Source organism: Bombyx mori, chromosome 1, assembly GCF_030269925.1.
Source record: "Bombyx mori chromosome 1, ASM3026992v2".
NCBI classification, from domain to species: domain Eukaryota; kingdom Metazoa; phylum Arthropoda; class Insecta; order Lepidoptera; family Bombycidae; genus Bombyx; species Bombyx mori.
In genome coordinates, this window is record NC_085107.1 from 11,425,877 (window position 1) to 11,449,632 (window position 23,756).

The 23,756-nt window shown below is 39.2% G+C and overlaps 1 protein-coding gene across 2 annotated transcripts; it reads right to left on the reverse strand.

Annotated features, from left to right (window-relative positions):
• Positions 1-1,122: 1,122 nt before the first annotated feature.
• LOC101747134 (sperm-associated antigen 17) lies at positions 1,123-23,638 on the reverse strand. Of its 2 annotated transcripts, XM_038013131.2 has the most exons (7): positions 16,211-23,638; positions 15,867-16,026; positions 15,012-15,190; positions 14,049-14,240; positions 10,426-10,559; positions 2,661-2,811; positions 1,123-1,354 (listed from the first exon to the last, which is right to left on the reverse strand). In XM_038013131.2, exons 1-7 carry the CDS (start codon positions 20,566-20,568, stop codon positions 1,180-1,182), a joined length of 5,349 nt encoding a protein of 1,782 aa, XP_037869059.1. In that variant the 5' UTR covers positions 20,569-23,638; the 3' UTR covers positions 1,123-1,179. The 2 variants fall into 2 exon arrangements, with proteins under 2 accessions (XP_037869059.1, XP_062525363.1); XM_062669379.1 differs by lacking the exons at positions 1,123-1,354; positions 2,661-2,811 and adding an exon at positions 7,036-7,283.
• Positions 23,639-23,756: the final 118 nt, after the last annotated feature.

A 23,756-nucleotide genomic window follows, 5' to 3' on the forward strand; every position in this document is an offset into this window, starting at 1 on the left:
GCTATTAGTTCAGTCGATCGTGGTAAGACAAAAAAATATACATACATAGACCAGACTGCGGAACGTAATCACCAATTAATTGCTGCACGCATCATGTTCATCTTGTGTCATTTGTTAATGACCATTACGTCACATTATTTATTCTCTCTTCTAGATAATATTTCTCTTTTATTATATAATTTCAGGTTTATTTTAATATTTTTAATAAAAGAATATATGCTACTTAGGTATTTGTATAATGAACTACATTGTTTCATTAAATCTCAAGAAAGGTCATTCGTAGATCGGAGAATGTTTCGTCAGTAGACAGAGTAGATCTTGGTTCTAATCAAGTTGGCCACCCCTGACTTATAGTTTCATTTGAACTCGTTTAAAGAATTAAGAAAGATATTACTTGGAGCTTGTGTATTTCGTGACGGCTTTGTTTGCTTCATTAACAGCGTGCTTGGCGAGTTCACCCGATAACATTAACATTATTCATACACAGCATAGGTATCATTAAAATGTGACAGAGAAACGTGAGTCGATCCCATTTCTTATTCTTCTAGCAGAATAAAAGTGAACACAATCTTTATAAATAATTATTTACGTACTGAAGTAGCTGTTTTTTCCTACCTATGTTGATAGCCTTGATAGGCTATTTTAGCTTCTCCTTGGCGTGTAGGTGAGCTCAAGGGGCTCAAGCCGGAGTGTTGCTAACACTGGCCCTAGCAAGAGCAATGCTTCGCAAAATCTACCACCGTATTGGAAACGCGACCCACTGAGAAGATCTGGCGAGAAACTCAGTGGGATGTGTCTATGGGTTAGGTAATTTACTCGCCGAGCCTTTCGTCGCAAGCGACGGGTTCGGCAAGGGCGGTGACCGGGTAAAGTAGCTAAGAAATAGTCCATGTTCATGTAACAGTTCCATAACTGAAACCAAATTATCTTTATAGGTATTCTCAAACTTTTAAAATGCTTTTGATACCTATTGCAACATTTGCTCATTTTACGTGCATCCCAGTGTTACTTGGTGTAGACCAGACTTCACCACCCCGCCCCCAGCAACGCCGCTAGCTGCTTGCTAGCTTTAATATAATTTCATGCAAAGTCATAAGTTAAAATGGTTTTTAAAAACGAAAGCCATATTAACGATATTTTTATTATACTAGTAATAAAGGGAAATTAATGTTAATTTTATTAAATAAATTGTTTATCATCATTACGCGAGCTCTGTGCTCGGCATCCACAGTTCATCTTGGCCCTTTCGGCCTCTGTGACAGCCTCGCCAGCGGTGTTATTCATTTCCCACCATATAGCACCGCCGAGAACGTTTCGAAAGTATGGAGGTACATTGTCTTCTCTGAGTAAATACCTTAAAAACATAAACAGTAGGTATGTTGGTAGATAATGCACATGAGCGTGAAGATTTCACCAAAAATTTGGTTGTCCTCTTACTTTTTTTTTTTTTTTTATTGCTTAGATGAGTGGACGAGCTCACAGCCCACCCAGTGTTAAGTGGTTACTGGAGCCCATAGACATCTACAACGTAAATGCGCCACCCACCTTGAGATATAAGTTCTAAGATCTCAGTATAGTTACAACTCGGATTGTTAATTTTGTACTTCTATACCATTCGTAGGTGAAAGAAATCGTTCAGATTGTTGCCACAATTCAACTGGATCGCATTTAACGAATAATCACCATTAGAAAAAATAATCAATGAGAAGTGTTTTAGTTTTGATTTATTTCTATTCTATTCAATTTCTAAAAGTGAATTTTACCAATATATTTTCACGATTGCGGAAGATTGCCTCATATAAATAATATGAATTTTTGAGACCATATTATTCTGACTATCCAAATAAAAAAATACAAAAAAACCGACGCAAGTAAACTGAAAATATTGTAATAAGGCTATGGCCAATGTAGTTGTCAATAATGTTCAAATGAAAAGTGACGCAAAACGTGATTGGTGAACAGGAAGTAGAGGTATTCGATATCCGATGATTTGCAAGCGAGGTAAATTGTCCCTTCGTAATATGGTGACACTTTATAAAAGTTACATACGTCCGATCATGACCTATGCAAGTTTTTATTTATTTATTTTTTATTGCATAAATGGGTGGACGAGCTCACAGCCCACGGGGCGTTAAGTGGTTACTGGAGCCCATAGACATCCACAGCGTAAATGCGCCACCCACTTTGAGATTTAAGTTCTAAGGTCTCAAGTATAGTTACAACGGCTGCCCCACCCTTCAAACCGAAACGCATCACTGCTTCACGGCAGAAATAGGCAGGGTGGTGGTACCCACCCGCGCGGGTTCACAAGAGGTCCTACCACCAGCAAGTGGCCCGCACTAATTTTAAACTCCTTCAAGTAATTCAATCCCGCTTTTGTAGGATAGCCGTGGTTCATGAGGAATGTGGATCTCCATGCTGACATGAAGCTTGAATCCATCAGTAAGTATATTTAGTCGGCATTAATGCGCCACTTTGAGAAGGCGGCACGACACGAAAGATTTCGTAAAACGTGGGTGACACGAATTTTAGCGGTCAAGCGCGAATTTGCCAGGTGTGTCAGAGACCTAGATGTAATAAGACAGCTTCTAATTGCAATTTTTTTGTTGTTGTCTAAACACAAAAGTAAAGTAACGCTTATGGGAGACAAACCTGTTTACCTATAAAATTGTTCCTCTTTATATTCTTCATTACGACGACGCCAGTACCTCTTCAAATTTTCACTTGTCCCTACAGCAGCCTCCGATTCTTGCAATAAATGTTTACGGTTTTCTTGGAACAGTAGCAGATCACTGGTAGTACTGGTACGTTCTAAGCCAGAAAAAAAGAGATCGACGCTAAATTATCTTACCTACTCATATTTTTGCGTCGTGCGAGTTGTTGATGAAGTTGATTAAATCAGTTCTTACATATGGTTAGGGCTGTATCTAGATTGACAAAGGTAGGTACTACCGGCCATCCAAACTTTAGCAAATTGGGGAAGAGGGCATATGTATGAATTTCGTTTGGGTACCTAGCCATATTTAATGTAAAGGAAAATGAGAATGCTGATGAACTAATACTTAATAGTTCAGAGAGCTGATACAATATGAACTATAGTAAGGTATTCTCGGAAGGATGGTCTACAATGTATTATGCCATTGACTACAAACACAGATTTTAGAAAACAGGACAATCTTTGTCTAAGGCATAGGTACTTAATATAGAAAAAGTACCTACTATTAAAATTTTCTTAGAAAAGAAAACTCAAAAATGTTTCATATTTTAGTACTGAGGTGCACTTTTGTAAAACAAACTTGGCGTACGATCCAACTTGTTTTTAAATTTCGTAAATGTTGCAAAACTATCCTGTATTTTTTTGCAAACGCAAACGCGCTCTCAGGCTTGCATGGACAGAAATTGTGCGAAATAAGATTGAATTATGCCTCAAAGCGGACCATCGCATTGTTCTGCTGTCTCCGGATTTCTGTGACCAATGTGCTTAGTGAGTGCGAGTTTTTTAACGTTCTCGAAGGTGTAAAAGTTAACTCAAATTTGTATGGAGTTGGAACGTTTGCCTAGGTTTGCCGCTAGGGGCGCTGTTTCAACTGCAAACAATTTTGAGTTAACTTTAACGCTATCGTGAACGTTAAAAACCTAAGCACTAAGCACATTGTTAGCACCAGACCGGTCGACAACAGCTTTTCATAAATATATAAAAAAATAGTTAAACGCACTTGTTGTGAACCTCTTTGCTATTTTGATAACTAATGTAGTTTTTATATACTTCACTTTTGACGTTTGTCTTTATATTACCCATTTCTTTCTGTTTTCTTAATTTTGTGTTTTTATTAAAAAATAATCATTCTCAACTTGTTTCATCGTTTATCATTTTACAGAGATTTGTTGAGTTTGTTCATTTCATTTTGGTCCTTCACCAGTAATTTTCCAGCGTACCTATTTTTCATTACGTAGCTTTAGTTATTCGTTCATTTCGTAGTATTTGTTTTAATTTTCACTGCTTTATTTCATTTTTGTTTCTCGCTTAATGATCACCCGCAGTAAAAGTAAAATCATGCCGACAAACCCTGCGACTAGTACTGGTTTGCAAGTTAATATTATACAACCTAGTACTTCCCAACATGTAGACAGCATTGCTCCGAGTGAGACGTCTAAGTCAAAATCATCACGCTCGTCATCCACAATTAAGGCTCAAAAGGCCGCCGTAGAGGCCCTCGCCCTGCGCCGACGTCTTGAGCACGAGCAGGAGTTGGCTGAACGTGAGAGGCAACGTGAAAGTCGACTGGCAGCACTCCGTCAGCAGGTAGAGGAGGGCGAACTGAAGGCCGAACTTGCCGCTCTCGACGCGGAAGCCGCGGCAAGTCACAGCAGTCGCAGTGGTTCTGCCAGGGTAAGCGTAGAAAGAACAGAAAGATGGGTACAAAGTTTAGAACAGCCAGTTTGCGTTGGCGAAAATACAGTTAATAGAGGCATTCCCGCAGTAGGGCGAGAGCAAGTAGTGGTTCCGCCTCCCGGCCACCAGGCACCTCTGCCGGCCACTGGGTCAACTGCATCCCCTGTTAACCGTTTTGTTCATCAGAAACAACTTTTAAACGTCACTAAAGCGTCCGAGGCGGCCGTACTTACGCGACCGCTCATTTCCACGGAGGTTGATCAGAGTAGTCTGCTTCAGGCTGTTGCTGACACTGCAGCTGCGGCCAAGGCGCTTGCTACTTCGCACCGTCATAAACATAAGATCGAATTGTTTCCTTTCGACGGAGACGCCTTAACATGGCTACATTTCAAACGTATTTTTGATTTAACCAAAAACAATTTTTCAAATATTGAAAATATTAGTCGGTTACAAAATGCACTTCGCGGCGCGGCCCGAGATGCAGTCGCGTCACTGTTGCTGGCTACAGACAACCCGAACGACATTATAAGAGCTCTGGAGGAGAACTTCGCTCGCCCGGAAATTATAGTATTTAAGGAAGTCTCCGCTCTTAAAAATCTACCACGTTTGGGAAATGACTTGAAAGAGTTAATTACGATAACGAATAAGGTACGTAATTCTATATCTTCTTTTAAAATACTGAATAAAATTGAGTACTTGCATTCTCCAGAACTATTTCACGCCGTCTTAGGAAAATTAAACCCGGTTACTAAAGTAAGATGGACGGACTTTGCTATGCAAGATACTACAGGACGTCCTAAATTAGAAATTATGTCCGATTTTTTGAGGCGCGAGTTAGATCAACTTATTCGGTTCGGTTTATCACCGGAATCTTGCTCGATCCAACATTCACCAGAAAACACTCATCTAAACAAACCGTATAAACGGGAAAATATTCACATAGTTACACACTCTAAACTAAATTCTAATGCGGCGTCTACACAAAAGCTTGAATGCGCGTTTTGCAAAAAAGATCACAATATTAAGTCATGTTCTGAGTTCAAAGCCTTATCTGTTGATGAAAGGTGGGTCTGGCTGCGTGAGGTAAAAGCGTGTTATAGATGTCTTAGGCGTAGTTCACATCAGTGGAAAACATGTAAAGTTAACCCTTGTGGTGTTGATGGGTGTCTAATACGTCATCACCCGTTAATGCATGGTAAAGAACCTGTCTCTTCTGTCAATACTATGTTCGACACGCGATCCACCGAAAATGATCATACGACTAAGCACCACGAACCTGCATCTGTCGAAAAGGTAATAGTTTCTACCACTTCTACAGGTGTTCAAGAACCCAGCTCCATCTTAACTCTGTGCCCACGTGTATTTCTGAAAATCTTACCCGTTACTGTCTCTGGTCCCTCAGGAAGTTGCAATGTTTACGCACTTCTCGATGACGGTAGCACTGCTACGCTCATTGACTCAAGTATTGCTACTCAAATCGGTGCGACAGGGCCTCACCAGAAAATAACGGTTAATGGTATAGGCGGTCTCAGTAGAAACGCTACGATATCGTATGTAGATTTTCACATTAAGGGTAGGCACACACGAGACACATTTTTAGTGAAAAATGCGAGAGCTATGGAGTCTTTGTCTCTGCGTCCTCAAACGATTAGGCAGGAAACTATTGCTTCTTTCGCACATTTAGCGAATTTACCTTGCAACGTAACTTATGAAGATGCTACACCAACAGTTTTAATTGGTGCAGAGCATTGGCATTTGTCAATCAGCAGCGAGGTACGGTGTGGTGGTAAGAATGAACCCGTTGCCTGTTTAACTGCCTTAGGCTGGGTGCTTTATGGAATCGCGTCCAGTAAAACTAAATCAGTGGAGTTTGTTAATCACGGTGTGTGTATCGAACCTTCCGATGAGGAGAAATTAGACTCTTTTATTAAGGAACAATACAAAATTGATTCATTAGGTATTTCTAAAAAAGAAACTCTACATTCTAAGTCAGATAAACGTGCAGTCGAGATTTTAGAAAAAACTGCTAGACGTCTCCCCACTTCTGGTCGATTTGAGGTGGGTTTGCCGTGGCGTGACGATATACAACGCATTCCCGACAGCTACCTTCAAGCCATGTCACGATTTTTAAGTCTAGAAAGGCGCATGGCTAAAGATGCTGACTTTGCAAAAGCATATGACGTGTTCATTTCAAACATGATCGCTAAAGGCTATGCAGAAGAATGTGCTCCCGAGTCATACTACGCCAACCACATTAAAGATAAACAATCTTCTTTTATGAGGCTCTATTTACCCCATTTTGGCGTGTATCACCCTCAGAAACGTAAGCTTCGTGTAGTTCACGACGCCGCAGCCACGAATGCGGGCGTCAGCCTAAACTCTTTGTTGCTACCTGGTCCAGACCTGCTTCAGTCCTTGTTAGGTATTTTACTTCGGTTTCGCGAGGGCCGTATTGCTCTCACTGCTGATATCCGGGAAATGTTCCCTCAAGTAAGGATCAGAGAGCAAGATAGGGACGCCCTCCGGTTTCTCTGGAGGTCAAGCAGAGACCAACCTATAAAGGAGTTTAGGATGACAGCCATCATTTTCGGTGCGTGCTGCAGTCCATTTATAGCGCAATTTATTAAAAATAAAAACGCTCGTGAGCACGAAAGTTTATTTCCTAAAGCAGCTCATGCTATTTTGTACAATCATTATATGGACGATTATATTGACTCTCTCGATGACATTCAAGAGGCAGCACAACTAGCGGCGGATATTGTTGCCGTTCACAATGATGCCTACTTCGAGATGCGGGGCTGGATTTCCAACGATCCATCAGCGCTAAAATTTATTCCTGCTGATCTTAGGGCCACTCAACCGTCGTTGGAAATCAACCTTGGCAGCTGCTCTGTAAACAATATTAGAGCGTTGGGAGTATTGTGGAATCCCATAACAGATAATTTAGGGTTCCGCTCAGGCTTAGGTGAAACATTTCCAAACCCTCTCACAAAACGCAAAGTTCTTTGTCACCTCATGCGTGTGTACGACCCGTTAGGCTTATTAGCTCCAATAGTTGTTAAGGGTAGAATTTTATTTCAACAAACGTGGAGGTCTAATGTCGACTGGGACACCGAGTTCCAACCCACGGAAGCATTAAGATGGTCTGATTGGTTTCAGGAGTTGTCAAAAGTAACTTCTTTGGAAATTCCGCGTTGGTATTCTAACTCTAAAAACTCTGAACCAACTCAGAGGGAGTTCCACATTTTTGCTGATGCAAGTGAGCTCGCGTACGCATGTGTCGCTTATTGGCGCCTTTTGTACTCAGACGGCAGCATCGAGCTTTCTCTCATCTCTAGTAAGGCAAGAGTTACACCCTTGAAACCTATCTCTATCCCACGTTTAGAGCTCCAAGCCGCTTTAATAGCTTCTCGTCTCGCGGTCACCATTAAGGACAGTCATAGAAAACAACCGGCACATACTTTCTTTTGGACCGATTCTATGACAGTCCTTCAGTGGTTACGTAATGACGCGCGCTCTTTTAAGCCTTTTGTTGCCCATCGTTTAGGCGAAATTATTGAAAACTCTTGCGTCAGAGACTGGCGATGGATACCAACGGACTTGAATGTTGCCGACGACGCTACCAGAACGCGATCAATTAACCTCGACACGACCCACAGATGGTTTCGCGGTCCATCTTTTCTTTTTAAATCCGTTGAGGACTGGCCTACAGAGCCAAGGTTTGCCTCACCAAACACCGATGAACTTAAGACCAATAGTTATGAGTTGGTCGGACTAACTTCCTTTGTCGAAGAGTTACCGACTCCGGTCACAGCCATTTTTGCTAATTTTAGTAATTGGCAGCGCTTATTACGTGCCACAGCCCGGGTACTTCAAGCTGCGGCAAAGTTTGGTGTAATTTTGGCTTCCATTAGAAATTCTAAATTGAAAGGCGAAATTGTTTGTGCCCGCCATCCTTCAACGTCCACTACTCTGCCACCTCTTAGTGCAGATTTAATAAAGGCCGCCGAAAGGCAAATTATGCAACGAACACAGGTCGAGAGCTTTTCCATAGAATTTCTTCATATCCTGAACTCGAAGCCTATTCCTCCGAACAGTCGTCTCAGAAAACTGTCACCCGCTTTGGGAGAGGACAAGTTGCTGCGGTTAGCCGGAAGAATTAAAGCCGCAGAAGGCATTGACCCTGACACACGCTTCCCCATCCTTCTTGACGGTCGTCACCCAATTGTACGTTTATTGGTACAATTTTATCATCGAAAAGCGGGTCACGCAAATTATGAACTAGTCGTGAACGAATTAAGACAAAAATTCTGGTTGTTAAGACTGAGGAACACAGTGAGAACAGTAGCAAAAGAGTGTCCACTCTGCAGAATTAGAAAGTCCTTGCCGGTGAACCCGAAAACAGGAGATCTGCCACCTGAAAGATTAGCTCACCATCGACGGCCCTTTACTTTTACGGGTCTGGACTACTTCGGCCCCGTAAGCGTCACTATCGGGCGCAGGCATGAAAAACGTTATGTAGCCCTTTTCACCTGTTTAACTGTCAGAGCCCTTCACCTAGAAATGGTACATAGTCTATCGACTGACTCTGCTATCATGGCTATTAGAAGATTCATTGCAAGACGGGGCTGTCCAAACATTATTTTCTCGGACAACGGAACCTGCTTTGTTGGTGCCAATCGCATTCTCAGAGGTTTCTATGGAGAAAATGTCGAAGATTTCACAAGCACTCAAGGAATACTCTGGAAGTTCATCCCACCGGCGGCACCTAATTTCGGAGGATGTTGGGAGCGCTTGGTGCGATCAGTAAAGGTAGCTCTGAACGCAACATTAACCGAACGAGCTCCAAAAGAAGAAACCTTGAGCGTTTTACTAGCCGAGGCAGAAGCCATTGTCAATTCACGTCCATTAACTCATGTATCTACAGATCCTGACGACCCGACAACACTCACACCATTTCATTTCTTAATCGGTTCTTCGTCCGTGCAGACCTTACCTACTGCCTTGAACGATCACGATTTGGTCAGCCGTTCCGAATGGAGGAAAGCATTGAGGCTAGCGGATCATTTTTGGTCGCGTTGGATGCGCGAGGTTCTCCCGACCCTACAACCACGTGAGCAGTCAAGAGGCAACCGCAGTTCAACAGCTCTTCAAGAGGGTGACGTAGTAATTATTGCTGACTTCAACTTGCCCCGCGGAATATGGCCACGAGGACGTGTTGCGAAAGTGTACCCTGGGAAAGATGGCGTGATAAGGGTAGTGGACGTTGCAACAGCAGGGGGAATGCTACGCCGACCCGTACGAAAGCTGGTTAGGCTCTCCACCTAAGGCCTTGACTGACCTTGGTTTGCATAACCAGTTTGTGCTTTTCTGCACGAGGGGGAGGATGTTGTGAACCTCTTTGCTATTTTGATAACTAATGTAGTTTTTATATACTTCACTTTTGACGTTTGTCTTTATATTACCCATTTCTTTCTGTTTTCTTAATTTTGTGTTTTTATTAAAAAATAATCATTCTCAACTTGTTTCATCGTTTATCATTTTACAGAGATTTGTTGAGTTTGTTCATTTCAGCACTATTATCTTGCCATAAATAGGTCGTTGTTTCTGAAGATCAGAATATTTGGTCAATGTGAAATTTAATTAATTCTTACGAAGGCATTTTTCAAATGATTTTAATAAAATAGAAGATAAATAAAATCTAGTTTCGTATCGTCACCAGTTCGTCAAGATCCCGTATAGATCTTGTATATATGTACCAATTTTTGCTATTTATATTGTTACTACTAATATTTTTTTAAACGTTGTTTGTATTCAACTAAAATGCTCGTATTCACAGTACTAGGTACCTAAGTGATAACACGAAAGGCGCCTGCACAGCGATGTGTATTTTGCTCAAACATCACAATTAATTATTGATCAAAAGCGTGAACGTGTAGGTAGGTATATTTACGCTAATAAGATCGCGCGGAAGTACTCTTTCCGCAGCTAAGCGTGATTCCTGATTATTTCACGAGCACTAACGAAATTACCTTCGCCTTCCGCGGCCTCGCCCTCGGCAGACAGGTCTTCAGGCGCTGGTTTTGGACGTGGCTCCGTAGTTATCGTCGCTTCCGCTCGACTGAGCACATCTTCCCTCAAACGTGTCTTAAGATCTTCATAAATTCTATAATATAATGTACCTACAGTAAGGGCAATACTTAAATGTGTCTTAAATCGGCACTAGTGGATGTATATTCATAATTTATTAAGAATATATGTACTTATTATATCTATATAATATATAAATCTATAGTGGTTTTTACGGATGTTCCATTATAACTATTGGACCATGCATCCGATTGACTTGAAACTTGGTATCCATGTAGAAAATACATGTACTTAATGGATAGGAAAATACATGTATTTATATGAGTGTTCGACTCCCTAATAATAATGAGAATAAATAATAATGTTAATTTTAAATGCCCGGCGAAGCGGGCGAGTAGGTACGACTAGTTCTATTATATTATTAATATTACCTACTGAATAAACTAAACTCTTCTAGGTACCATCTTACTTTGAATGAACTTCTCTCCAGTGTTTCTGGAGCGCAATGAGATCTTTCTTCAAACAAAGATTGAAGAAAATCCATGAGTGGCAGTCAATACCGTCTTTACCATAAGGGCACACGGGGCCCGTGCCCAGGGCCCCCATTCTCAGGGGGCCCCGAAGGACCGACAATTTGGTTACCAATTGTAGTCGAGAGCGGTCATTTTCGCTTAAGAGAATAAAAAATGAATTGCGAACAACAATGTTACAAGAACGGCTGAGTAATTTGTCAATTATGGGCATAGAAAGTGATATCCTTCAAAAAATTTACTTTAAAGATATAATGGAATATTTTGCTCAACAGAAATCCCGAAAGAAACTATTATCGTAATAGTAACCAAAAAACCAGCAGCATTCTAATATAATTAATATTATTATATCATACTGTATTTGATTATCTATAATAAATGGTCATACTCAGTAAAAAAATGTTATTATATTCGCTTTTTTTACTTTCCAAAAGGGCCTCAAATTCTTGTGTGCCCAAGGGCCCCAGCCTAGTTTAAGACGTCCCTGGCGGCAGTAATCACTAACCTATCGGGTGGTCCATATGCTCGACTACCTACAAATGGGGGGGTTCGTTCATTAAACATGTTGATCTACAATCTACATAAAAAAACTTACCACGCAATAAAATAGAATTGTGTAAAATAGGATAGTGACAAACTGTGTCTTGGGTGTTAAGCGGTTGCCAGAATCTATAGACATCTCATAGACGTTGTGATATGGTTAATATGTAAGTAATAATTGCCATACTATCAAAAAACACGGAACAGTGGTGTCAATTGTAAATAAACAAATAACATTTTATTAAAGGTGACATATTTATGAAAACACCAAAAAAAATAAGCTAAGCGTGCATACATCATGTTCCTATAATGTTTTCTGAAGGCCTCTGATACTTACTTTTCGGGGATGAGGGAGTCCCAAGAAAACGTTGTCAAAATGAAAAAGTAGGAGTGCTCTGAGGAATTATTTGAGATAATACCATTATCTTGTTTTTACCATCGCACCACCCACCATCGGAGTAGAGCTCATCCATACTACCTGGACCCATTGCGTTACTCCACAGTGCGTTTCCAGACATATTTTTTGCCACGTACCATCGAGCTTTGGAATGAGCTCCCCTCAACGGTGTTTCCCGAGCGCTATGACATGTCCTTATTCAAATGAGGCTTGTGCAGAGAATTAAGCGGTAGGCAGCGGCTTGGCTCTGCCCCTGGTATTGCTAACATCCATAAGCGACGGTAACCACTCATCATCAGGTGGACCGCATCCTCGACTGCCTATACGGCAATAAAAAAAAGACTTCGAATTATAAATTTTTTGTATGTTACTTTTCGTACCCAGAATTCATCTCTTATCATTGTTTCGGGAGCTATTGAATACTCAGCATGAAAATAAGTTCTGAAATTCATTGGACGATTCTGTTGATTAATCTTATCGAAAATATCACCCACTTCGGCCGTCACTGTTCACGTTTGAGTATTTATTTTCAAGATACAATATAGGTATGTATAAATAATAATAATAAATAAATAAATATTTACTAATAATCACGCCACGTTAACTGGTCCCGTGCTAAGTTCGTAAAGAACTTGTGTTACAGGTACCAGATAACTGAAATAAATGTAAGATTTTTATTATACACATACATATATTTAATATATCTATCTACCAATCCATAACCCTTTTTTTTTTTTTTTTTTTTTTTTAACGCTGGGGAATCCATTTACGGATACCCGGTCGAGGGGGTAACGAACCGGGTTATGTCGGACTCCGGCGCCTCCTGAGAGGAAGAAGGGGAGAAGAGAAGGGCCGAGGTCCTTCACCTCCCCCAATTTCTCACAGGAGACTACGCCTTGAAAAAGGCGCGCGAAGCACTTGCCCCGCAGAACGACTACCGACTAAACCCCATCGAGCTCCACCACACCGACTACACGAAACTTACGGTACCGCGATGCGCGCCGAAAGTCTCGCCTTAGGCGGTACCCGTACCAATGTTAAGACGGGATTTCATCCCCGGGAAAATCCCGTAGAACCTCGTCTCGGGCGACACACCGTGAGCGGCGCACAGGAGCCACCTTGCACCGCTTCACCACCGGACCAACAGTCGAGTGCCGGGAGCCCCCGCACCCGGCACTCGATAGTCCCTACGAGGGCTGAGCGGCGGCCTCTCGCACGCGCCGTCCACCCCGCCTTCTGCGCTGAGGAGCCGAAGAGGGATCCCATTCCCTTTCGCGCTCCTCAGCCTCACGAAGCGCCATGACCAAGTCACAGAACCCAGCCATGGCCTCCCACGAACTCCGGTCCTCTACCATACGGGCGACGATAGCCCTCAAAGAGAGGTCCTGCCCACCAATCCATAACCCTGGAAAATACATTTTATATTTATCATACAAATATCTTCCCTTGGCAGGATTCGAACCCGCGACCTCCTTGTGTAGTGACCATGTCACTTACCACTACACCAGACAGCCGTTAGACGTATTTATTTATTTATAACTTTATATACTAGACAGTTTAAACGCGGACTTAATGCCATAGGCATTCTCTAACAGTATACCTTAGGGGGGTGCAGAGATGAACCTTGGTAGGTGTAGTGTGATATTACTTAAGCATATGTGTATACTTATATGACATACATAATATTTATAGATACAAATACTCATACTTAAATAAATACATGCTGTTCGTTAGTCTCGCGCGTAACTCGAGAACGGCTGGACCGATTTGGTTAATTTTGGTCTTGAATTATTTGTGGAAGTCCAGAGAAGGTTTAAAAGGTAAATAAATTAATAAAAATGTTCGGAATTAAATAAAAATAACAATTTTGTTTTTCCTTTGTTGTATCCCCCGTCGGACGGATTCCTTTTGTTTGTTTTAAGTTTATTTTATACAAAAGTTTAGGTCTTTTACTTAGCGATTGAGGCACTACGAAGTCCGCCGGGTCAGCTAGTATACATAAAAACATATATATAAATAAATATTATCAATTATATGACTTATGTGTGTAGGTATAGAGAATAGGGAGTTTCAACAAAATCAATATTCTCATTGTAACCTGTATCCAAGAGCTTGTATGATGTCGTCAATGTGGCGTTCGTCCTCAGCTCTCTGATCGAGGACGGACATATCAAGTAGTCTTTGCCTGTCATCTTCCAACACTTGTCGATATCGAAGGACAGCAAACAAAAGCTCCTTAGCACCTTTTAGTGTTTCACGTTCCTTATCGGACCATTGTTGTTCTAATGTCCTGTTTATTAACGTTAAATTAGGTTAAAAACGAGTACGAGGTTTTCATTTATCGACACAATGCTTTTTAATGTTTCCAGTAAACAATACGAGGTCTGGTAGGAGAATAAAAGTTATAAAATACCGTGTACCCTTTATAGGCAGCGCACACATGAACATGAATATGTGTATAAGGCGAAATATGTAAAATTGTGTATAGGTAACCCTAGGCAAACTATGCTGTTTTTAGTTGATTTGAAACCGATCTAGTCGCCAATCTAGCGCTAAGCTTTTACCGCATTTAACTTCTTGAGACTTGTAATTAACTTGAGACTTTTCTACTATGTAATAAACGTCTACTAGCTACGAAATTAACATCGTGTTACGCCGGTAAGAGTAACGCCATCTATCGCCGAATAGTCGAACGAATATCGAAAGGTCTAGCAGCACCTAGAACGCTCGAGAAGTACAACGCCATCTATTGTCAGATAGCGGAAACCAGTACTCGAAATGTGAAGAATATTCTCGATAATTCTAGGGATGTGGTATCGGCTATAAAAGCGTTGCAGAGATGGCACGCAGTCAGTTAGTAATCGGTACTACTCGAAGCGAAGCAGCGAATGGATCACCCGAAGCGAAGCGGTAGAAGAGAATTTTAAAGTGTTTGTGAGTGTTTTAAGTGTTCTAAGTGTTCAATACAGCTTTTAATTTGTATTTCGGTAGAATTTTATTTCTCCCGAACCCCAACGCGTAACAAGACAAAGAAAATATTGAACTTATTAAACATTTTAACCTCAAGATATAGGCTCTAGGTAATCTGGGTGGCAGAACATTCTCAGGTTTGGCCGGTCTCGGAGTAAAACGATTGTAAGGTCGCATCCAGTGGTAGAAACCTTTACCGCTGTCTTTCTTTAAATCTTTGTACGTGAGATACTTAGGTTTGTCCGCTAACGTAGAATCCATGAGCCATTTCTAACAAGACAAGAAATTATTTAAAAATACATAGATAAGTAAACACATAAAAACACGATGTTAATTAATACAACTAATTTTAAAAAAAAACTAAATTTTTTTTTTCCTACCTAAGCTGGTAGGAAGCGGAACCGTAAAAAGTAGGTGAGTTCACGGGGCTCAAACCTGACGTCGATGCTAACACGAACCCTGGCAAGAGTCGTGCTTCGCAGAATCTACCACCGGATCGGAATCGCGACCCACTGAGAAAATCGGGCGAGAAACTCAGTGGGCTGTGTCTGAGAGTTAATTTACTCGTCGAGCCCTTCGTCGCAAGCAACGGGTTCGACGAGGACGGTGACCGGTGCTTGAAGTACCTAGAAGCACCGTTAGTGGATCGGGAGGATCCGAGATGACGTGTTTTGGGCGACGTCGACTGCTTTCCATTCTGTCCGCAGGATCGGGAATGGAAATATTTAATATGAAGCTTCTTGTTCAAAAAGCAAAGCCCTACTTACTAATTTACTACCTACTTCTGCTGTTTAATTTATTGAACGTTTCACGTGATCCAGGTTTCTGTATTGCCAGCAAAGTGCAATTCTAACATACCCTTAAATAAACCGCTCTAAGTTTATCGCTCTAAGTTTATATGATATATTATAATACTAATTGTCTATTTAAGCTCAATATAAACAACCTCAGATTCTGTGAGGTGCACTGGAGTGAGTATTGAGAGTAGAGTTCGCCGATCTCCAAATACGTCGTATGTGTTGATTGAGCACCATGGCTGCCAACGACAAGCTTCTTTGTATTGCTCCAACAAATCCCGATGCACCAATTCCGAACAGGTTAACGTTCTGTAGAGTAATACATTTTATAATGCCACGGAAGATGCAAATGAGTATTATCCATTTAGTTTATGACGCATTATCTAACTGCTAGATTTTACTCTATTCCGATGGGTTTCTTTTAATATTGGGTTAATATAGTGGGAATTTGGACGAACTAAGGTAAAATAAAAAAAGTTCTAAGTTAGCCCACCTTTTTAAAACAAAGAAACGCAGTGTCTTTGCTAAATAAACATCCCTGCACTTTCCGTGAGATAAACTAGGGCCCTCAAACTTTTCATCTTCAACTCCTTCTAAGTTATAGTCGCTTACAACATCCGCTCCGATATCATTTTTAGAAATACCAGAATTGATATTTTCTGAAGAACAATGATGGTCTTCTATATTGATAGCACCTTCTTCATTAACAACAATTTTTTTATTAAAAGAATCCCTCATTTTTAACCAATTTTGTAGGGATTTTGGATCGATTTTCTCTTTTTCGGCTCTAATTTCAATTTCACATTTAGTTTTCGATTCGCAATCGACACAAGCAGTATAATCTATGTTGACTGTGTCCCCATTAAAACTAGCTTTAGTCACAGAGTCTAGATCAAATTCAAAATGATTATATTTGTCAAGAGTAATTTTAGTTTTATTTGGTGATTCAACAGAGACCGTTTCATTTAAGGTATTAACAGTGATGGTGGTGAAATTTTTATGTTCAATTGTATATATGTTTTTAACGGAAACGTATCCATCATTTCTTTCTATGTCCGTTTCTATTTCCTCATTGTTTTTAATGTAAGAGATATTTAGAGTATCAACTGTGTTGTTAGTTTCAAGGTAAGAGCTTCTGCCGCTTTTTTGAGACGCGGATACCTTAGATTTCGTTGATTCTGAATCAATATTATTGGAATTAAATAATCCATAATAGATAATTTCTTCTTCGGACCATTCAGGATAAATTTCTTCCGCTTCCTCAACGTATTTTGTGATTATTCTGGTGCCATCAGGAAAACTTACGACTTGTACTCCATCTTTGTTCAGCAATATGTTAGTTCCATCAGTTCGTCTAGAAAAAATCTCACCTAGACAAAAATCAGTAGCTGTTCGGATAAGTATATTTTTCATTTTGTAAACATTGCCTTTAATATATTTTTCGTGAAGTCCATTTGTATCAATCGTATCAAACTCTTCTATAACTAACTCTGGTTCCATTTGTTGTGGGTTTGTAATGTTCTCGTCTTCTAATATCAAATTTTTAGAAGATTTTGCTGAGGTTTTGTTGGATTTATCTTTGGCGTCTTTACTTTTATCTTTTCCTTTACCCTTTTTACTTTTTTCAGAACTATTTTCACTTATGGAATCGTCTGGTAAATGGATATAACTTCTTTTTTGACAATTTATTATTTTTATAATAGAACCATCAGGGCGTAACGTTTCGACTTGACCAGATTTTTTAAATATGATAACTTCACCGTTTACGTTTACGCAGCGCAATCTTTCGTCAGTATTCAGAGAGCAAACATAGTATTGCTTAATATAAGATATTTTTGAGGAATCTTTTTCGTGCACTGTTTCTGTAACAAGTCCATTAGGCCAAGTAACATATAGGGAAAAGCAAAGTAGCATTTGTTCTACAGGAGTGCTAGAGCTTATTGGAATGTTCGTTTTTAAATTATCTTCCTTATAGTTCGACTCTTCATTGCAACCAAACATTGCAATAGGTATTGCTCCTGGTTGTGATTGACATTTTATATTTATCATCACTTGATCTTTGGTTGAAATTCTGAATGAATTGCACACATCCGATATATCATTTGAAACCATCTCACTCAGTGCTCTATGAAACCAGAAGACATTTTCTCTGTTTCCTGGTGTAACACTTAGTGTCAAATATTCTAAATTTGTGGGTAGAAACAATGTGTATGTACTTTTCAATTTCGTCCCATCCTTTGAAAAGAATGAAGCATCCCTCCCGAATACTTCGACCCGTCTATTTCCTAAGTCATATCCCAAAAAAGGTTTTTTTATAATGACAATCTCAGAATCGTTTCCTGGTAATATAAATGATCTTCTTACCTTTTTTGGCGTGTTAGGTGTCGAGGATTTTGTTTTTTTAGTGGTTTTGGAATCAGTATCAGTTGTTGGCGATGTTATCGTTTTTTTAGAATTGGTTTTCACTTCTGTTATCTCTGGACTGATTACTTCATTCTGTTTAATTTCTCGATGTTTAAGAGAACCTTCAATCAGTAGTTCATCGCCAATTACATTATCTAAGCATGAATTTGGATCATATTGATTCAGATCAGTGAACTGTGATTGAACTTTAAATATAACATGTTCATCATATGCTTTTTCTTCTTTTTGTATCCACTCGTAGTGTTCTTCTAGAGTATAATCAAAGAAGTCTTGCAAGCATAATGGTGTTGGTATATGGCTTCTCCATTCTTCACACGCTATACCATCTTTGTTATGACTATTGAAAAACATAAGTACAAATGTATCTGTGACTTCGCAATATTTATAATCAACGCAATTGAATGTATTAAACGCTTCTAGAATGATCTGGAAGGCACTTATACCAGTGAAGTCTTCAAAATAATCAAAATCATCGATTAAATGACTAGATGGTTTTTCGTTAACGATTTCAGTTTCAGAGACCAATTCACTTATATCAGGACAGTCAAATACAAATTTTATACTTCTCGATTCTGATCCACCGCTGTAGGACATCTCAGATCCATTTTCACTTTTGTTTATAGAAGGAAAAGAATGTGCCGAAAAATTGTAGTTTTTTAAAGATGGTGAATTTGACAAAGGTTCCGCGAGTATGCTACGCTTTAAATACTTCTTTTTAAAGTCAAAAATCGTTTTTGAAACTACATCACTTTTTTTTAAAGAACTTCTATTATTGTATAGCTTTCGGAAAGCTAATATATGGATCAATCTATGTAACTCCGATGTCTCTACATCATCTCTCTCAAAGCATGACAGCAAAACATTTTTATGAAAATTAGCTTTGGCTTCCATTTCATTATTGGGTATTTTTACATTATGCCACAATCTGTTAATGGGCATTCCAAGTAAAGATGATCGAACGATATTGTCCAAATTTATATTTCCTAATTGGAAAGTACTGTACTGAGCAATATCGCCATAGTTAATTATAATCGCATCTTTCTGATGTTCATATTCATATCCTTGTGTAGTCCGGTACGTTTTTTTTGTATCTTCAGTTTTACATAAAGATTTGAATACATCTTTCACTAAATTTTCTGCTCGTTGTAATTTGTCGCTCTCATTTTTATTTGGCGATTGAATTATAGTTAAAGCTGTTGATAATGAAGATCTACTACTCTTGCTGTCTAATTCTTCATGATTACACACAATTTGAAGGACGTTATCTAATAAAGTGTATAAAGTAATACATTCCATTGGATAATCATTCATTAATTGATTGTATTCTCTTTTGTACTTCTCATAATTTGTATAAGACGGAATATTTATAATTTCCATGCTATCTAGGTAATGATCGTGTTGCCTAGTTAAATCTTGAATATCATAAAGAAGAAAACAAACCTCGTCATATATTTTATCAGGGGATCCGGACATTTTTTCGTTATCCCAATACGGAGGAGAGAAAACTACAAAAGCGGTATCAGTAAAAACATCCGCAGTGTCTTTTTGCACCCGTAAATTTTGTAAATCGTCCCAAAATTTAAAAGATTTTTCTTTAAGTAGTTCTGTTTGACTTTGACCTCTTTTAGCAGCTTTAAATTGTCCTGAAGTTTCGGCTGTTGGACTTGGATTAATTCTTATTTGAACTATCGCTGTAATAGGTACGCCGATTGAAATAAGGCAACCTGGCAAAAGTGGTTCAACAAAACCTGTTATCGCTACATAAAGATTAGGACCATCCGTTGGAAAATCGTCAACATATACTTTGTCACGCCATTCCTCACCTCTGACCCTGAGTTGTGTATTGTATTTTTTGTCTTCAGCCGGTTCGGGTAACAAAAATGATGCATCGACATCATTTTTTTTCCCTTTTTTGACGGGCGGGGGTGATGGAGGTAGCTCTTGGGGTTTGACTGATACGATTCCTCTTATCTCGCTTCGGTCAACCATCGTAATAGATTCTCTGCGCATACCTTCTTTTACTTCTAGTCTCCTTCTTTTTATAAGAAGATATTCTTCCTTCATTTTTAAAATAAGATGCTTTATGATAAGAGCTTGAACGTGAGCCGGCATCTCTTTCTTTTCTTTTAAGTAAAGTTGACCTTCTTCAAAAACACGACAACTATCATCTTCTTTATTCTTTTTCTCACCTCCAAGTTGATTGACCATAAATGTTGTTTCAGTCTTGGATATGCTCTTTATTACAAATCGTTTTTCTTCCGTAGCGAAAATTTCGAACTTGTTAAGATAGTTTCTGGCGTTATCACTGTCAGCAGCTTCAAGGATAGTAACTTTTACTTTCCAGTTTTCTTCATCTAATTTGGCGTCCTCAATATTTCTACGCCAATAGTTTTCATCAGCAACGTCTTTCGATTTTTTAGGTGCCATTGAATTGGTCTAATTTTTTTGATAAAGCAGAGCATATGCAAAAGGTACATACAGTTTCAAACTGTTCATATCATAGTTAAGACATATGGTTCAAATTGTTTGTCAGTGTGTCAGACACTGGCTAATACAGTAAAAATGACAATTTATTTTAAGAGACTAGTAAACAGGATGTAATTAATGTGTAACAGCATAGCGTTCGTATACTGATTTATGAAATGAACATATAGTCGGATTTTTTATTAGACGAAGTAAACTGACGTTTACTGTGTTGTCAGTTTTTGATGAAATAAAAATAGTGTTGTGACAATGTGAACGATTGAAAAAACTCCTGAATTATTGAAATTGCCTCGATTGTCTAGTGAATAGTTAGTGTGCCGAACTGCCGATATCGGGCACGGGGTTCGAATTTTAGCCGTGCTTTGTACATACCAACGAGTTTTCGACGAAACATTATGTTCCTATGGTATCTACCTGTACTGAATACCGACTGTTTTAAACATTAAGAAAAACATTGCGAGGAAGCTTGTAAGACTGTCCTATTTCCAATGCATCATATAGTTGAAACTATAGATGTATAAAATATAACAATTATAGGTACATAGGTAATGAAAATAAAAAAAACTGATTGTAGTTACATACTACTAGTAACATATTATTATATTGGATCACTTTAATACAATTTTATTGTAAAATATAAATAATATTCTTTTATAGTTTGAAATTAATGATTAACTCTTCACACTCATTGTTCATTTATGTGATTGAACGAGAACTGAACGCATCACTATTACTTTAAATATAGCAACATTATTTCACAAAGTGACATTAGCTACTGTCAGCTGGCTTCGTCTAATTAAAAATCCGACTATAGAGGATTAATTATTACCACTAAGTATAATCAGTTCGTAGAAAACAAGGCAGACAGGCGCTTAATTAGGTACTACCTGAAACAACAGTGTCGTAGGTACGTGTACATTTGTGTTCGTATAATTATATTATTATTATTTTAATTAATAACGATTCAAGTTCCAGATTTTTAATTTTATTTCTTAGAAGTGACCAGCTATGTTTTGAAATAGCCACATCAATAGCGCAAACCAGATCATAGAATAAAATGGCAAACTTTTTTGCATGTTTTATTCGTTACCTACCCAAAGTAGGTAACAAATTCAGATAGTAATAAAGCTGAACAAATGATTAAAAACGATTTATTAAGCTGCTGTAGAGTTTTTGGTATGAAAATTAAATAAATTTAAATTCTAAGATCACACTTATGTGAAGTACGTAAAGAAAAAAACAACTTCATTTTATATTAAAATTAATAGATCGCAGCATGTTCACTGCTTTTAATTACTGTTTTACACCGGCGAGGAAATGACTATAAATTTTTGACATTTCGCAAAATATAGGATTTTGTTGTTCCTGAAACTGACTTTTTTTGTCCTTTGTACCAAAGATGCTCTATATGCCTGGGTGTCTCTCTGTATTTGCAATTTTAGCTGGCCAATCTCAAACCGAAACTGATTGAGAGGTGAAAACTTCCTTAAAAGCGCATGTAGATACTTTAGATCATTGTACTTCTGGAATGTTCAAATAACCATTGTGGATGTTTTTTACCAAATAATCTTCAGCATTGTTTCTTCCACTATATTTTTGTATTGGAATTGATTCATGTTTCCTTCTATCAGCTTAACAGGTCCAGCACAATATCCAGCAAAGCACGTGCAAATTTTCAATTCTCGGGTTTTTTTTGTACCTACTACTTACTTCTTCAAGAAATATGAAATTTAATCACCTATGAAATCAATAATCTAGATGAAGTTTGTGCTGTGGTTTATATCATCTCAAGTGGGTTTTATTTATTGCTTAGATGTGTGGATGAGCTCACAGCCCACCTGGTGTAAAGTGGTTACTGGAGCCCATAGACATCTACGACGTAAATGCGCCATACACCTTGAGATATAGTTCTAAGGTCTCAGTATAGTCACAACGGCTGCCCCACCCTTCAAACCGAAACGCATTACTGCTTCACGGCAGAAATAGGCGGGGCGGTGGTACCTACCCGTGCGGACTCACAAGAGGTCCTACCACCAGTAAAGAGGTCCTACCACCAGTAAAGTGTTGTTAGACGTGCGAGTAAGTTCGCGAACTTTTCCGTTTGACGACGATCTTTTTCGCTTGTGTATCACCTTAAGTACGCATACTTTAAAACCGCTGAGTAAGTTCGTTGGCGATCCACAAGTTTGAAAATTTGCTCGTAATCCATCGCTCGTACGCGTGGCAGTACTGCTCATTCATTTTACAATGACTTCTTAAAATATCTAAATAGACGACAAAGAACGAACCGACCGTTCACCTACACTTTTCGACTTCGCCTTTTCTTTTTAGTTTTTAAAATGTAATCTGATATAATTCCTAAATAACACAAAGCTTCTTCTATCGACGTCATCGCAATACAGAGTAAGCTTCACGTGTGTCATCGACGTCGAGCTTGGTAAGTTTCCGGCAATCGTTCTCGTCGAACCCGTCGCTTGCGACGAAGGGCTCGACGAGTAAATTAACCCTCAGACATAACCCACTGAGTTTCTCGCCGGATCTTCTCAGTGGGTCGCGTTTCCGATCCGGTGGTAGATTCTGCGAAGCACGGCTCTTGCTAGGGCTCGTGTTAGCAACGTCGTCAGGTTTGAACCCCGCGAGCTCGCCTACTAGTTGAGGTTACGCTGAAATAGCCTCTCAAAGCTCTCAGCTTAGGTAGGACCAAAAAAATGGTAAGTTCGCGATTTTAAGAACCGCGTACTTTAAGTTCGTACATCCATCACCCACTTAAAACGCACTTTTATGGGATATAAACAATTTTTATTTATTTATATTTTATTGAATAGATGGTTGGACGAGCTCACATCCCACCTGGCGTTAAGTGGTTACCGGAAACCATAGACATCTACAACGTAAATGCGGCCACCTACCTTGAGATACGAGTTCTAGGGTATTTCAGTATTGTAAAAAGGCTGCTCCGCCCTTCAAACCGAAATGAATTACTGCTTCACGGCTGAAATAGGCAGCGTGGTGGTACATGGTAATCTAACAACTCAACAAAAAATTAATACATCCTTGATTTGTCCCTATTCTAACTCTCTCTGGTTTTCTCGGTGTTAATTAGCTTCGGTAACCTCTATCGCCAAATTAGC

Bases quoted from the DNA above. Each gene is read 5' to 3' on its own strand.
- LOC101747134 (XM_038013131.2), bottom strand. From the start codon at position 20,568: ATGGCACCTAAAAAATCGAAAGACGTTGCTGATGAAAACTATTGGCGT. The intron at 10,560-14,048 runs GTTACAATGAGA...ATTATATTATAG, and splicing joins ATACAAGCTCTTGGATACAG to AATTTATGAAGATCTTAAGA. The intron at 2,812-10,425 runs GTAATTTCGTTA...TTTCTGGCTTAG, and splicing joins CGAGGCCGCGGAAGGCGAAG to AACGTACCAGTACTACCAGT.